The sequence below is a fragment of the Sus scrofa genome, chromosome 14 (assembly GCF_054392235.1).
Source record: "Sus scrofa isolate SSC_HxYL_T2T_F1_AM1 chromosome 14, Sscrofa_HxYL_maternal_Yorkshire_Landrace_v2.0, whole genome shotgun sequence".
In the NCBI taxonomy this organism is placed as follows: domain Eukaryota; kingdom Metazoa; phylum Chordata; class Mammalia; order Artiodactyla; family Suidae; genus Sus; species Sus scrofa.
Genome location: NC_139396.1, coordinates 109,697,352 through 109,714,837, shown reverse-complemented (window position 1 = coordinate 109,714,837; position 17,486 = coordinate 109,697,352). Strand labels below are relative to the sequence as shown.

The window sequence follows — 17,486 nt, the reverse complement described above, 5'->3', positions numbered from 1 at the left end:
TCTTTTGTTTATCTGTTGTAATTTTCCTGTTCATTTTGAGCTGCATATCAATACTATTTATTTATGTGGTGTTTTTATTCCTTCTAATGGTCCTGGAGACAACAAACTGTATAAAATTTAAGGTTAAAAAGACCAGAATGGGAGTTCCTGTCGTGGTACAGTGGAAATGAATCCGACTAGGAACCATGAAGTTGCGGGTTTGATTCCTGGCCTTGCTCAGTGGGTTAAGGATCTGGCCTTGCCGTGAGCTGTGGTGTAGGTTGCAGATGCAGCTCACATCCTGTGTTGCTGTGGCTGTGGTGTAGGCTGGAAGCTGTAGCTCTGATTAGACCCCTAGCCTGGGAACCTCCGTATGTCTTGAGTGTGGCCCTGAAAAGCAAAAATAAAAATAAATAAAAATAAAAAGACCAGAATGTTTTCCTGAGTGGTTCTTTTGTGAATAACACATATATGAGTCTTACCTTGTAGTGCATGGATTTAAAGTATCCCTTATGACCTTTCAGAGGCCTCCCCTTATCTTTGGGGGAGAAGTGGGGACCTTATTCATAAGCTAAATTTGCCAAGTAGATGAGATGTTACTATTTTTATATATTTATTTAGAACAACTAATTTAATACCTTTATTAATAGGTGAGGCTGTCTTCAAAGGAACAAAATCAAAAAGATGATGGAGTTTTTAAGGCTCCTGCACCACCACCCAAAGTGATAAAAACTGTGACAATACCTACTCAGCCCTACCAAGATATAGTTACTGCACTGAAATGCAGAAAAGAAGACAAAGAAGTAAGCAGCCACATACAGTTTTACTGCACGTGGATAGAATTTTGTATGTAATTTAGCCTTTCAATGTTTTGAACACAAATCAGTACACTGATTTTCAGTTTTGAACCACAAACTTATCTTGCCCTACTACTACTTGTGTTGTTAAAACATTTCTTTTGGTGGCCATCTAAAAAACTTTGGTACACTTAAATAAAGCACAAGTCTGTAGATTTAAATATGCTACTTCATAGTTATAAAAGAGGTGAACTTATTTTTTTCTTGGCAGTTGTATACTGTTGTTCAGCATGTGAAGCACTTCAATGATGTGGTGGAATTTGGTGAAAATCAAGAGTTCACTGATGACATTGAGTACTTGTTAAGTGGCTTAAAGAGCACTCAGCCTCTAAACACACGTTGCCTTAGGTAAGATCTTATTTTTATATTTGAAAATTGTATTCATGCTCTTTTTCATTAATATTTTCTAGCTGTGGAGACGAACATTTGTGACTTTGTTATCGTAAGTGTAGTTATAACCAGTGATAAGTTAAAATGTGATTGATTTCTTTTAAGGGACCTGATTCTACATGGACAAAAGAAAATTGGATGATAAGTATTATTGTAGCGTGTAGGCTGCAGTTTCCAGATACTTAAAAGAAGTATTGTACTAAAGAATCTTTTAAGTTCTTTTTTAGCCCCAGATTTTATACTTGCAAGTGATAAATTTGTTTTAATTTAATCATGTTTTGATATGGATTACGTACTTTAAAGGATTGAGTATCTTGGTGTGATTGAATTATCCAGTCACTTGGAATATGTTCAATTAGGGAAAATTTTTATGGGCCAGAAACATTATTTTTTCGTGTATTTTTTCATTACCTAATCAAATACCCTGAATCAGTAAGTTTTTAAAAACTTGGTTTGGCCATGTTTTTTAATATTGTGATCTGCATGGGCAGTCTTGACCACCCCCACCCACCCTTATCCCTACTCCTCATATGTGCACCCTTTTGCTTATTTTGGTATTATGCAAATAAGAAACTAATGCACTAGCTATTTTCAGTCCCCATAACCTAGTCTGTTTTCTTCTAGTGTTATTAGCTTGGCTACTAAATGTGCCATGCCCAGTTTTCGAATGCACCTAAGAGCACACGGAATGGTAGCAATGGTCTTTAAAACCTTGGATGATTCCCAGCATCATCAGGTATTTAAGTTTCTGGGATTGAGAGGCATTATTTTAGAATTCTAGTTTATGTGGCTATTGAAAAATACCCTCTTTGGATATTTATCTATAAATATTTCCTAATTATGGGTTGAGTTTTATTTGCTAAATATTTAGAGCTTCACATCAGAAGTTTTTGCTTAATAAATCATTTAAGGTAATTTTCTCAGAGTTCCTGTTGTAGTACAATGGAAATGAATCTGGCTAGTATCCATGAGGATCCGGGTTTGATCCCTGGCCTTGCTCAGTGGGTCTGGGATCTGGCGTTGTGGTGAGCTGTGTTGTAGGTCGCAGACATGGCTTGGATCCTGTGTTGCTGTGGCTGTGGTGTAGGCCAGCAGCTGGGCCTGGAAACTTTGATATGCTGTGAGTGTGGCCCTAAAAAGAAAGGAAAAATAATTTTCTCATGACATTTTTCCCCTTATCAATTTATACTATTAACCATAGTATAACCATTTTGATATTAATAGCATGAAAAAATGTTTTTTGATATTAAATTTTTTTTAGCATTTTTTTCTAGATGTTGGATCTCATGAAAAGCAATCAATTCTTCATTTTCATTATGACTTTAATGCTTTCTCTTAAAAATAAAGCATATTTACATATAAAAGTCACATTTAACATTTTCAAAGTTAGAAAAAAATTAATCATTACCAATAATGGTATGTTGAGATGGCTTTTTTATATTTTTGTTCAAGGAAATTATGTTCCAAATACAGATTAGATGACACAATCTAATACGGAGTCTAATACTGACTCTGATAATGAAACTGAAAGCAATGTAGTTAATTCTGAGTAGGGATAACTCCATTACCAAGTCATAGAGGATACAAAACAATGAGGGGAGAAGAGAACTAAGAATTAATCTGCATTCTTATGCAGTTATGAGAGGACCATATAGCATTAATGCATATTCTTGGGGGCAGTGGATCTCCCAAGACCTGTACTGCCACATCCTTATTTCCAAAAACATTTTGCTCTGTAAGCATTTAATAAGTCACCTAGTCTGAATTTTGAGGATTCAGAGTTTAAATCTTTAATTGTGTTTTTGTACATTAAAATAAGTTTAAGTACAAAATATCCCAAATGTTGGAATATCTCAACACAGACCTTTTTGTTATATTGTTTACCTATATCACCTTCAGTACTTGCAGATTTTATTATAAGCAGAGTGTGCTGACTTACCTGATCTGAATGATTTTGAGAGCACATTATATTAATATTTTTCAAAAAATTATTTGGTTCAACCAGACCTATTAGACCTATTAAAGAAATGAGTCTAAATATGTTTATTTGAGCATCCTAGTTTAATATATTGATGTAAACTCATCTGTCTTTTTCTTTTCTTTTCTTTTCTTTTTATGGCTGCACACACTGCATGTGGAATTTTTGCAGGCCAGGGATTCAGTCTGAGCCATAGCTTTGACCCACTGCACCTGACCAGGGATCGAACCCACTCGTCTGCTGCAGTCAGGTTCTTAACCCACTGAGCCACATTGGGAACTCCTCGGCTGTCTTTATTTTTATAGTGAAAAAAACTTGTTTCTGGTACAGATTTTAAAACACATTTGCATTATTGATTTTAAACTGAAATTCAACTTTACTGTATCATAAAGAACAAATGGTGAACTGTATTATGAAATAGGATTATATGTAGCTGTAAAGTGTTTTGTAAACTTTATTTAGCACAGAATGGCCAAAAAATGTAATTCCACTTAATAGCTTCTAGCTCTGGGGCATTTATGTAGGGAAGGTCTATAAAAAGAATTATAATCAACAGTGCTTTATTTATGTATTTATTTAATTCATATTACCGTAGAATATTTTAAGAGGGAGGTTTTCACTGAATAAAAACATTTTTGAAGGTTTCCGACGTGAACAAAATGTCAAAATAGTCATGTTTCCTGAAATTATCAGTAATTGCTATGTTATTTTTTTTTTTTTTTTGTCTGTGAAGAATCTGTCCCTTTGTACAGCTGCCCTCATGTACATACTGAGTAGAGATCGTTTAAACATGGATCTTGATAGAGCTAGCCTAGATTTAATGATTCGACTTCTAGAACTGGAACAAGATGCTTCTTCAGCTAAGCTGCTGAATGAAAAAGACATGAACAAAATCAAAGAAAAAATTCGAAGGCTCTGTGAAACTGTACACAACAAGCACCTTGATTTAGAAAATATAACGGTGGGTTCCTTTCTTCCTTCTGTTGTAAAATGAAAATTACTTTGAGAAAGATTTTAATTGGTCACAGCTGCTGTGTGACTTTGGACAAATCATTTAACATCTTTGTTTACAATTCAGCAAGTTCTTTAGCTCTGTACATAATTCTGCTCCCTGCCTGAAAGTCCTAAACTGCCTCATTGGTATTTAGATTTTTTTCCCAATAACATGATGATAAACTCGTTCTCTGAAATTTTTTTGTTTCATTTTGCCTAATCCTTTTCTCATGATAAAAATTTTTTTAGTGTAGAAGCAACATTTAGGCTATTAGGAATTTGAATTCTTAATTCTCTGTGGATTTCAAGGTTTCAGGAATAAAAATTCAAAGGATTTTCAAGAGCCATTTTCAGTGAGCATTCACTTATGCCAGAGTATTTCAAGATGTCTAATTTTTTAACTTGTAGAATGAATAATATCCCCAAAGATTCGTAGGCCAGAAGAAGATAGATGATTGGCTTTGTCTTTTTTTTTTTTGTTTTTTGGCATTGTCATTTTGAGAAAAAGTAAGGTTTTTTGCTTTTTATATGCCTGACTTCCAGATATTTCCAGCATCTGAACTGTATAACCATTGATCTTTCTCCTGCCCACTAAACTGAAGACTGCAGCATTTGCCTCAAAAATGACCAAATGGGAGTTCCCTGATGACTTGTGGTTAAGGATCCAGCGTGGTCACTGCTGTGGTGGGGGTCCAGTCCCTGGCCTGGGAACTTAAGCATGCTGTGTGGGCATGGCCAAAAAAATAATTACTGAATGCTTTGTGCTAGCCACATATGACTTAGGGTTAGTTAAGGTAGAGTAGGGAGTATATTCAGGTATAGTGGGGGTTTAGGGGGAAAGCAAGTATTCTCTTCTTTCACTTATTAAAATTAGAATACAGCTGTTATGTTCAGATTGCGGATGAACAGTTCTTCTTCCTCACCAAACTATTTGTATACCTTTTAGCTATATTCATAATTTTTATTTATTTTTAACATTTTTACAACATATACTCATTTTAATGTTATAAAAGAATACATTTGAGCCTATAATTTTTATTTGCTATATAATTGAAAAAGAGCTTTTTAATGATGATGATGAAGAAACATTTAGATTCTTTCTAGGCATTTGCTCTTAAATAACATGATGATAAACTCGTTCTCTGAATTTTCTCCATCATTTATTGAATTTATTAGGATGGTAAATACCATATAATAACTCTTATATTGTGTTAAGTAGTTAACTCACAAGATAAAAACCAGAACACACAGTTGCCAATATCAAGATGCCTTTTTACCCACTGCCCCCCTCTTTGGCTCTTCTTAGATATTATGTTTGTTTTTAATCTTACAATAGACATTATTTTGTATGGTGATTATCTCCTACATACTGATTTTTGTTAATTTTTCAACCTCTTAGACATACTGCTACTCCTGATATGCCATGGAGAATAATTTAAAATATTAATATTATAATTTTAAAATATTTTCAAATAACTGAGAGCTCACAAACAGTCTTTTTTTTTTTTTTCCCCCCCACTGTACAGCAAGGGGATCAGGTTATCCTTACATGTATACATTACAATTACATTTTTTTCCCCCACCCTTTGTTCTGTTGCAACATGAGTATCTAGACAAAGTTCTCAATGCTATTCAGCAGGATCTCCTTGTAAATCTATTCTAAGTTGTGTCTGATAGGTCCAAGCTCCCGATCCCTCCCACTCCCTCCCCCTCCCATCAGGCAGCCACAAGTCTCTTCTCCAAGTCCATGATTTTCTTTTCTGAGGAGATGTTCATTTGTGCTGGATATTAGATCCAGTTATAAGTGATATCATATGGTATTTGTCTTTGTCTTTCTGGCTCATTTCACTCAGGATGAGATTCTCTAGTTCCATCCATGTTGCTGCAAATGGCATTATGTCATCATTCTTTTTTATGGCTGAGTAGTATTCCATTGTGTATATCTACCACATCTTCCGAATCCAATCCTCTGTCGATGGACATTTGGGTTGTTTCCATGTCCTGGCTATTGTGACTAGTGCTGCAATGAACATGCGGGGGCGTGCGTCTCTTTTAAGTAGAGTTTTGTCTGGATAGATGCCCAAGAGTGGGATTGCAGGGTCATATGGAAGTGCTATGTATAGATTTCTAAGGTATCTCCAAACTGTTCTCCATAGTGGCTGTACCAGTTTACATTCCCACCAATAGTGCAGGAGGGTTCCCTTTTCTCCACAGCCCCTCCAGCGCTTGTTATTTGTGGATTTATTAATGATGGCCATTCTGACTGGTGTGAGGTGGTATCTCATAGTAGTTTTGATTTGCATTTCTCTTATAATTAGCGATGTTGAGCATTTTTTTATGTGTTCGTTGGCCATCTGTATATCTTCCTTGGAGAAATGTCTATTCAGGTCTTTTGCCCATTTTTCCATTGATTGATTGGCTTTTTTGCTGTTGGGTTGTATAAGTTGTTTATATATTCTAGAGATTAAGCCCTTGTCCGTTGCATCATTTGAAACGATTTTCTCCCATTCTGCAAGTTATCTTTTTGTTTTCTTTTTGGTTTCCTTTGCTGTGCAAAAGCTTTTCAGTTTGATGAGGTCCCATGGGTTTATTTTTGCTCTAATTTCTATTGCTTTGGGAGACTGACCTGAGAAAACATTCATGATGTTGATGTCCGAGAGTGTTTTGCCTATGTTTTCTTCTAGGAGTTTGATGGTGTCCTGTCGTATATTTAAGTCTTTCAGCCATTTGGAGTTTATTTTTGTGCATGGTGTGAGGGTGTGTTCTAGTTTCATTGCTTTGCATGCAGCTGTCCAGGTTTCCCAGCAATGCTTGCTGAATAGACTTTCTTTTTCCCATTTTATGTTCTTGCCTCCCTTGTCAAAGATTAATTGACCATAGGTGTCAGGGTTTATTTCCGGGTTCTCTATTCTGTTCCATTGGTCTGTCTGTCTGTTTTTTAAATTTTTTTTTTTTTGTCTTTTTAGCTATTTCTTGGGCCACTCCCGCGGCATATGGAGGTTCCCAGGCTAGGGGTCGAATCGGAGCCGTAGCCCCCGGCCTAGGCCAGAGCCACAGCAACGCGGGATCTGAGCCGCGTCTGCAACCTACACCACAGCTCACGGCAGTGCTGGATCGTTAACCCACTGAGCAAGGGCAGGGACCGAACCCGCAACCTCATGGTTCCTAGTCGGATTCGTTAACCACTGCGCCACGACGGGAACTCCTGTCTGTCTGTTTTGATACCAGTATCACACTGTTTTGATGACTGTGGCTTTGTAGTATTTCTTGAAGTCTGGGAGAGTTATGCCTCCTGCTTGGTTTTTGTTTCTCAGGATTGCTTTGGCGATTCTGGGTCTTTTGTACTTCCATCTAAATCTTTGGATTGTTTGTTCTAGTTCTGTGAAAAATGTCGTGGGTAATTTGATAAGGATTGCATTGAATCTGTAGATTGCTTTGGGTAGTATAGCCATTTTTACAATATTGATTTTCCCAGTCCAGGAACATGGAATATCTTTCCATTTCTTTACATCTTCTTTGATTTCTTTGATTAAGGTTTTATAGTTCTCGGCATGTAAGTCCTTTCCCTCCTTGGTCAGGTGTATTCCAAGGTATTTGATTTTGTGAAGTGCAATTTTAAAAGGTATTGTATTTTTGTATTCCTTTTCTTTTTTTTTTTTTTTTTTTTGTCTTTGTTGTTGTTGTTGTTGTTGTTGTTGCTATTTCTTGGGCCGCTCCCGCGGCATGTGGAGGTTCCCAGGCTAGCGGTTGAATCGGAGCTGCAGCCACCGGCCTACGCCAGAGCCACAGCAACGCGGGATCCGAGCCGCGTCTGCAACCTACACCACAGCTCACGGCAACGCCGGATCGTTAACCCACTGAGTGAGGGCAGGGACCGAACCCGCAACCTCAGCAACCTCATGGTTCCTAGTCGGATTCGTTAACCACTGCGCCACGACGGGAACTCCTGTATTCCTTTTCTAATGTTTCATTGCTGGTATACAGAAATGCAACTGACTTCTGAATGTTAATCTTATATCCTGCTACTTTGCTGAATTTATGAATCAGTTCAAGGAGTTTTGGGGTTGAGTCCTTAGGGTTTTCTAGGTATAGTATCATGTCATCTGCATACAGTGACAGTTTGATCTCTTCTCTTCCTATATGGATGCCTTTGATTTCTTTTGTTTGTCTAATTGCTGTGGTTAAGACTTCCAAAACTATGTTGAAGAGCAGTGGTGAGAGTGGGCATCCCTGTCTTGTTCTGGATTTGAGTGAGAAGGCTTTCAGTTTTTCCCCATTGAGCATTATATGTGCTGTGGGTTTGTCATAAATGGCTTTGATTATGTTCAGGAATGTTCCCTCTATACCCACTTTGGCGAGGGTCTTGATCATGAATGGATGTTGAACTTTGTCAAATGCTTTTTCTGTGTCTATTGAGATGATCATGTGATTTTTGACTTTTTTTTTGTTAATGTGGTGTATGATGCTGACTGATTTGCGTATGTTGAACCATCCTTGTGAACCTGGGATGAACCCTACCTGGTCATGGTGTATAATGTTTTTGATAGGTTGTTGGATTCGGTTGGCTAAGATTTTGTTGAGAATTTTTGCATCTATATTCATCAATGATATTGGCCGATAGTTTTCTTTTTTGGTGGTATCTCTGTCTGGTTTTGGAATGAGGGTGATGGTGGCATCATAGAATGTTTTTGGGAGTAATCCTTCTTCTTCAACCTTTTGAAAGAGTTTAAGGAGGATGGGCACCAATTCCTCTTTATATGTTTGATAGAATTCACCTGTGAAGCCATCTGGTCCTGGACTTTTATTTGTAGGGAGTGATTTTATGACCTCTTCAATTTCATTTCTAGTGATCGGTCTGTTCAGTTGGTCTGTTTCTACTTGATTCAGTTTTGGCAGGCTGTAAGATTCTAGAAAATTGTCCATTTCTTCCAGATTGTCAAACTTGTTGCCGTATAGTTGTTCATAGTATTCTCTTATGGTTTTTTGTATTTCTGCTGTATCCGTTGTGATTTCTCCTTTTTCATTTATAATTTTGGTTATTTGGGTTCTTTCTCTCCTCTTTTTAGTGAGTCTGGCCAGGGGTTTGTCAATTTTGTTTACCTTTTCAAAGAACCAGCTCTTGGTTTTATTAATTTTCTCTATTGACAGTCTTTTTTATGCCTGTAGTAAGTAATAAGGTCCCTTTTGCGTAAAATCTTATGAGTCCGCTATATTAACATCAGATTACTATGTCCTTTTCTTCCTAAACAAAGAAAGCCTCATTTATCTTAGCTTCACTTCTGTGACTCATGAGTTAACCTACCTGAACTGATCTCATTACATTACTCTTTCAGGGACTTAGAATGAGAATTCAGCAAAATTTAATCTGTTTTTATAGTGTGAATTCTAGTTCTATATTTGTTGCCTTGGACATTAACCTTGGTTTTTTTTGTTTTTTTTTAAAGAATAGAATAAAATTGTTAAATTTCTTCTAAGTAAGTAATACTAAGACTTTTGGTGTTAAGATCTGTTTTTTTTGCATTTCTGAATGTCTAATTATATTCAGATCCAAATAGGTCAGGCAGACTTAATATAAACTTTTGTCTTTTCAAAGAAAAAAAGCTTTGGGAAGAAAACCAGGGCTTTTTAGCTTTGCTAATTAAAGCATTTCTTATACTAAAAATTCCTGTTGCAGTAGGAAGCAATTGCCCTTTGTTGGGGGTGGCTGTTTTTAAGAAGAAATACAATAAAAATAATAATTAAAGGCAAATAAAGAGAAAGAAAAACTATCCTGGTTTATAAATATGATTCTGACTGTTCTGTGCTTTTTTTAGTGATGGTTCTGAATCATTTATATAAAATTTTGTCATGGTGGCCATAGGATGTGTATCCAAGCTGCTAGTCCTGCAGTGTAAAGTTTAAAACTGGTAAATATGAAAGCCTAAAAGTTACAAAGGGTTTTTATTCAGAATAGATAAGGAAATATATAGAACAATAAAAGGACAAGCAACTTTGCAGGAACATAAGGAAAGAATATTTGACAGGGGACTCACAGCAAAAAAAAGTTAACTGATAAATATTTGAAAATAAACTCAATTTGCCATAGTTAGAAAAATACAAAGCAAAGCAATAAGATATCAGTTTTTGCCAACAGACAAAAATTGAGACATAGCCATACGTTGTTCCTGGAGTATTTACTTGTTACAGCCTTTCTGGTAAATTAATCTAATATATTTATCTATAGTTAAATGCCTATACCCTTTGATTCAGCCACCTTGCCCTTGAGCCTCTATGTGGTTGTCCTACTGTATATTTTATTGAACTGGCAAATGATAGACTACTTTAAATAATGGGTTTTCTCTGAAAACAAGCCAGTGGTTAAAAACATTTATTTATTTATTTATTATTTATTTTTTTTAAATTTTTTCCTGCTGTACAGCATGGGGATCAAGTTATTCTTATATGTATAAATTTTTTTCCCCCATCCTTTTTTCTGTTGCAGTAGGAGTATCTAGACATAATTCTCAGTGCTACTCAGCAGGATCTCCTCGTAAATCTATTCTAAGTTGTATCTGATAACCTCAAGCTCCCAGTCCCTCCCACTCCATCCCTCTCCTGTTGGGCAGCCACAAGTCTATTCTCCAAGTCCATGATTTTCTTTTCTATGGAGATGTTCATTTGTGCTGGATATTAGATTCCAGTTATAAGTGATATCATATGGTATTTGTCTTTGTCTTTCTGACTCATTTCACTTAGTATGAGAGTCTCTAGTTCCATCCATGTTGCTGCAATAAAAACATTTCTTAAGCTTAAGATTATTTTGATACCAATTTAAAATTTACTTAAATTTAGGGAATTCCTTTGTGGTACAGTGGGTTAAGGATCCATTGGTGTAATTGCAGCAGCTTGGGTTGCTGCTGTGGAGTGGGCTCGATCCTTGGCCTAGGAACTTCCACATGCTGAGGGTGGGCCAATCAATCAATAAATATGTTTTACTTAAATTTAAATACCAGTTTAATTTTACTTAGAAATGCATTTACTGGGAGTTCTTGTTGTGGCTCAGTGGGTTAAGGATCTGGCATTGCTGCAAGCTGTGCAGCGTAGGTTGCACATGCTGCTCAGATCTGGTATTGTTGTAGCTGTGGCATAGGCTTGCAGCTGCAGCTCCCCATCAACCTCTAGCCCAGGAACTTCCATATGCCACAGGTGCAGCTGTAAAAAAGAAACAAAAAAGCATTTACTGTATTAGAAGAAATACTATGGGCTGGTAGCATACACTGTATTTTAAAAAAAAAGCAGTCTCTAGAGGTGTTGCCTCACAGTTACTGCTGAGAGTCATATTCATTAATGGTGCTTCTGATTTTCAGACTGGGCATTTAGCTATGGAGACATTACTGTCCCTTACTTCTAAACGAGCAGGAGACTGGTTTAAAGAAGAACTACGGCTTTTGGGTGGTCTGGATCATATTGTAGATAAAGGTATGATATACACACATAAAGTTTTTATGTATATTTAAAGCCTGAAGAAAATGTTCTGTTTACATACTTCAAAGAATCATTCTATCAGTTCGAAAAGATCTCTTCCTTTTAGCAGCATCTTGAAAATCTTGAAAATTTCCTTTTAAAGGAAAGGCCATTAATAGTTTGATATTGGAGAGTTAAGAGAGATAAAATAATTGTAATAAGTTAGAGTCACAACATACATTTCAGCATCTCACAATATAAAACTTTGAATAGTGTTCAGGGAGGTTTTAGCATATTCATAGCATGTGTACAAATGGCTTTTATTGTTAGTTAAGGGGATAAGTATTGAAGTGATGAAACATTAATTTATGTCCATTTCTTTTCTCCTAGTGAAAGAATGTGTGGATCATTTAAGTAGAGATGAGGATGAAGAGAAATTAGTAGCTTCATTATGGGGAGCAGAGAGATGTTTACGAGTTTTAGAAAGCGTAAGTATTTGATTTGGAGAAAAATGTGACTGTGAGACTGTCATAATTTATATTACATACCCACAGTTTCACTTTTGTTCCAAATTATAATGTAGTCTTTGAGCAATTGGTGTTAATGAACAAGTTAAGTGAGCGGTATAGTTTGGAAGTTTGTTGCTCCATATGAAACTTTGCATGTCAAGTTTGTCTGTATTGCCAGATGTTATTGTTCTTTCTTTAATGTGGAATTCTGCTTAAATGTATTAACTTATTTGTGGGAAGCGGTAGTTAAATACAGTTGGGTTTTTGTTTTCATTTTTTAATAAGAATTTTCTTTTTTCTTTTTTTGGTCACCCTCTGGGCATATGGAGCTCCCAGACCAGTGATCAGATCAGATCTGAGCCACAGTTGCCACCAATTCTGCAGCGGCAGCAATGCTGAATCCTTAACCCAGTGTGCCGGGCTGGGGATCAAACCTTTGTCCCAGTGCTCCAGAGATGCTGCTTATCCTATTGTGCCATAGTGGGAACTCCAGGAATTTTCTTGATATAGCCATTATTTAAGCCACATTGTTTGTAATCACAGCTTATAAAAATATTTGGCTTTGGAGAATATTATTGAACCGTATGCCCTAAGTATACTTGTTTTTCTTTTACGAGTGACTTAACCTAGTTCAATGTAGATTAGTTTATGCTGCCACTGAATTTTAAGATGCATAGACTGTGTGCTGACCAAATTGGATTAGCTAGATACTTTATTAAACATCTATGAGTGAGAAACTAATCTAGTGTGAATGAAAAGTTCCTAGCATAGATGAAAATGAAATTGTTCCTTGTCTCTTCTAGAAAGCTTCAGGTACATTTGATAAGCAGATCTAATTTTTTAAAATTCTAAATGAATCTACTTAAGAACTGTAAAATATTTGTTTACTAAGTTAGTGATTGCTCTTTTCTGACATGTAAAGTGCTTGATAATTCGTTACAGTGTATGTGTAGTACAGACTTTAGTAATTATGAGCAAGGAATTATAACACTGGCTTTTGGATTTTGTACTAAAGCAATAGCTCTATAACTTTAAGTTTAGAACATGTGGGTTGTTATTCCCTTGGATGACAAGAGCTAATTCTTTTTCATCTTGGTGTCTTTTAGAGCACTGTGTGTTGTGTGTGAATGAATGAATGTTATGGATTGCCACAAAATTTCAAAATCTTCCCTTTTAGGTAACGGTGCATAATCCAGAGAATCAAAGCTACTTGATAGCATATAAAGATTCACAACTCATTGTTTCATCAGCTAAGTAAGTTTTTCTAAAATGTTAAACTATTTATTTAAAGCATTTGGATTGACCATAAAGGCAGTGTGATTTTTATCACCTTCCTTCACAAAATACTTCTGTCTTGTTGAATTCTGTGAACCAGAAGCCCTGTAATGTAGTACAAAAATAGGAGTACAAATGGTGGAGCCAGAGTGACTTGAGTTTGAATCCTAGCTTCATAACTTCAGCCTATAACCTTGGGCAAGAACACTTAAAGGTTCTTCAGAAGGGGTTAAGAATTGTATCTACCTACCTAAAGTTGTTACTACAATAAAAATAATTAATATATATGTTAATGTATCCTGAATTATATATGATATTTTAAAAATAGTGTATATATATATAATTATTTTTAAATCTCAAAAAGATTTAAAGATATCTCTTGTATACTGTATATACTCTATATAGTACAATGTATATTAAGGAGTTTTTACATATATATGCTTGGCATGTAGTGGACACTAAGCATTAGTCCTTATGTTTATTATAAATGAACTTTACCAGCTGCTTCCTGCTCATTTATACCTGTTTTCCTCGATTTTTGTGTAGCTTCCTCTATTTCATATTCTCCATCCAACTTTCTTGACATTAGGCTAATGCTGTCACCTCATTGCATGTAAAATTTCCACATATGTCTCCAGTCCTGGTTCTAGCTTGTTACAGCAGCTTCTTCCTAATATGTCTATCCTAGTTCTTGCTGTCTCTGCCCTGGTACTCTGGCCTCGAACCTGTCCAACATAATACCATAAGGGGTTAACCTTCCCCAGATCTGTTTTGTAAAAATCCCAAACTCCCAATCTCTGTGGTTCTTTATTGTCTTTGGATATATGTCCACAGTCCTTAGTATAGTATCAGAGACCTACCACAGCTTGACTCAGGTTTATCTGCCTTTTTTTTGTTCGTTTTGTTAATTAAAAAAGAAACTGGGGGGTTCCCGTCGTGGCTCAGTGGTTAACGAATTCCACTAGGAACCATGAGGTTGCAGGTTCAATCCCTGGCATTGCTTAGTGGGTTAAGGATCCGGTGTTGCCGTGAGCTGTGGTGTAGGTTGCAGACGTGGCTCGGGCGTAGGCCGGTGGCTACAGCTCCGATTGGACCCCTAGCCTGGGAACCTCTATATGCCATGGGAGCAGCCCAAGAAATGGCAAAAAGACCAAAAAAAAAAAAAAGAAACTGGGTTTTTTTGGTCACACCTGTGGCATGTGGAAGTTCCTGGGCCAGGGATTGAATCCATACCACAGCAGTGACAATGCTGGATCCTAACCCACTAGGCTACCAGAGAAACTCCATGTTTTTTGAATTCCTATTTTGGAGAATTTCAGAGACAAAAGTAGACAGTAGATCAACCGCAATGTACAACTCATTCAGCTTGAATAGTCATCAGTTATTGGCCAGTCTTATTCCCATGTGTAATCCTATACATTCCCCTTCTATGTTATTTTGAAGCAGATTACAGATTTCATATAATTTCATACATAAATGTTTGAGTATATAATCTCTAAAAAAGGATTCTTTAAAAATACAATCACAATATTTTGATATCCTATAAATTATTAATTTCTTAATATTATAAGCCCAGTCATTAATCAAATTTCCAATAGTCTCAAATTTCTAATCGTCTCTAGTTCCCAATAAATTTGTTTTTAATCTGTAGGTTTCCCCTCCTTTTTTTTTTTTTTTGTCTTGTATTTCTAAATTTTGTGTCATACTTAGTACCCTTACGGCATGTGTTCTATTTGTTACTGTGTATTATCCTCCCTCACTGAAGAGTATTCTTGCAAATTAAATCTATTTTTTAAGACGTCTCTTGTATACTTCATGACCCCTGACAAATGGTCTTCTAAAAAGAGGTTAGGAACCTTTCTGATTAAGAACTTTGTGTCAGATGTCTGTGAAGTGGCAGCAGAGGTCAGAATTGGATGTTTGTGAAAGACCACACCTCTGGCTTTTTAACACTTTCAGTAGAACCCTGATAACAGCAGGGGTAGCCTATTGAATGATTAAATAATAAAACCCTGTTTTTCTCCCCTCATCTCCCAACAGATTTAGTTCAGTGCTGCTTAAGGCAGTAACTATAGAGTATATTTTAAAGAGCAGCTAGAGGGGGATTAGATATAGTACAGTTTTTTTTAAGGGTTTCGTGTGGTATATAATACATGAAGACAATTGACAGAATACTTCATATCTCACAGATTTTTTTTTTTTTAAAGTAATGGACATGGAGTTTTAAAGAGAGTCTTAAATACTAGACCCACCTAGAGATTACATTTCCTTGTTATTTTGGATAGCATCTAGAGAATGCTTGGATGTGGCTGATATCCTTGGACTGCCAGGCATGCCAGTTAAATGACCTCACATTAAAAAAATACGATTTGCTGTAATGTTTATGAAGTATTTAATATCTGTCTATGCAAGGTTATTATGCAGTATTAACATAAATAATGCTCTCTACCTGCAAAGAGCCTACATTCTAAATGAAAAACATCTAAATGAAATTCAGAAGCATCCAGTGTTAGCTTTTTAAGGTTTTACCTTATTTGGGGTGGGCTAGTGGTAGGTCTGTTATGTTGGAGAGATAGGTAAATTGAGGGGCAATTATAGATAGTATAATTATAAACTTCTGCATTGAGTTTATAATTTTAACTTGCTTAGAAAATTTTATATTATCAAGTTTTCCTAAAACAAAGTTTAGCACCTAGTGTGAGATCAGATATGCTTGGTACATTATTGAGTAGTTAATACATTATAACTTCTGGAGTGGAAAAAAAATAATTTAGGAGTTCCTGTTGTGGCTCAGTAGGTTAAGAACAACACTAGTATCCATGAGGATGTGGGTTTGATCCCTGGCCTCACTTGGTGGGTTAAAGGATCCGATGTTGCCATGAGTTGTAGTGTAGGTCGCAGACACAGCTTGGATCTGGCATTGTTGTTTGCATAGGCTGGCGGCTGGCAGCTCTGATTTGACCTCTAGCCTGGGAAATTCCATATGCTGCAAGAGCAGCCATAGGGGGAAAAAAAAAAAGAAAAAAAATTGATTTGGCAGAATTTATGACAGATTTAAACATTAAGGTCCAAGTAGGTAGAAAGTCTTAGTGTAACTATTTTTTGTTTAGCGTAATAGTGTACATCTTATTTTCTTTTAAGAGCATTACAGCATTGTGAAGAATTGATTAAGCAGTATAACCGTGCTGAGAACAGTATATGCTTACCTGACAGTAAGCCTCTGCCTCACCAGAATGTAACTAATCATGTGGGCAAAGCAGTAGAAGACTGCATGAGGGCCATCATTGGGGTGTTGCTCAATTTAACTAATGATAATGGTAAGTCATCTTTTCTATGTATATTCTCATTGGAAGATTGTACTACATGTAAAAAACACGTTAATCTCCTTGTTTCTTTTTGTCTTGATATAGTGATTTTAAAAGGGTTGTCATGTATTTCACTTATTCATGTATAGATTTCACTGCTTTTGGGGGCTGATATTTTTAGAACTAGCCTGGTAGCTTGGCTCAGAAATATTAAGGTCAACAATGTATTTCAATAAAGGAATAGCTATACTCTTCCCATTCCCTGTTCCAGAATGGGGCAGCACCAAAACAGGAGAACAGGATGGCTTGATTGGCACAGCGATGAACTGTGTGCTTCAGGTTCCAAAGTACCTACCTCAGGAGCAGAGATTTGATATTCGAGTGCTGGTGAGTTGAAGTGACTATTTCAGAAATGAGTACTTGGTCTATTAAGAGGAAAAAAACTTCATATTAGTTTTGGATTTAAATAGTTGTCAGTATGTTCTTAGTTTTAATTGATTCCTTATGAACTTATTGTATGAAAGAGAGCCATGAAGGGCCCTTTGTAAAAATAAAAAGTACAAAAACTGGACTTCCCGTTGTGGCGCAGTGGTTAACAAATCCGACTAGGAACCATGAGGTTGCGGGTTTGATTGAGCTGTGGTGTAGGTTGCAGACACCGCTTGGATCCCGCGTTGCTGTGGCTCTGGCGTAGGCCAATGGCTATGGCGCCGATTCGACCCCTAGCCTGGGAACCTCCATATGCCGCAGGAGCGGT

General features: G+C 36.4%; 1 protein-coding gene across 4 annotated transcripts in view; it reads left to right on the top strand.

Annotated features, from left to right (window-relative positions):
- Nucleotides 1–17,486, top strand: part of WAPL (WAPL cohesin release factor) — a 101,168-nt gene that overhangs the window by 68,511 nt on the left and 15,171 nt on the right. For 2 of the 4 annotated variants that reach the window (XM_021073751.2, XM_013990453.3), the window contains exons 6-14: nucleotides 630–782; nucleotides 1,048–1,184; nucleotides 1,851–1,962; nucleotides 3,938–4,165; nucleotides 11,544–11,655; nucleotides 12,031–12,128; nucleotides 13,327–13,403; nucleotides 16,566–16,741; nucleotides 17,001–17,116. In XM_021073751.2, the coding sequence (XP_020929410.1) occupies nucleotides 630–782; nucleotides 1,048–1,184; nucleotides 1,851–1,962; nucleotides 3,938–4,165; nucleotides 11,544–11,655; nucleotides 12,031–12,128; nucleotides 13,327–13,403; nucleotides 16,566–16,741; nucleotides 17,001–17,116 (1,209 nt within the window). Of the gene's footprint in view, nucleotides 1–337; nucleotides 783–1,047; nucleotides 1,185–1,850; nucleotides 1,963–3,937; nucleotides 4,850–11,543; nucleotides 11,656–12,030; nucleotides 12,129–13,326; nucleotides 13,404–16,565; nucleotides 16,742–17,000; nucleotides 17,117–17,486 lie in introns of those variants that run through there. The other 2 variants (XR_014827456.1, XR_014827457.1) reach the window with 2 other exon arrangements.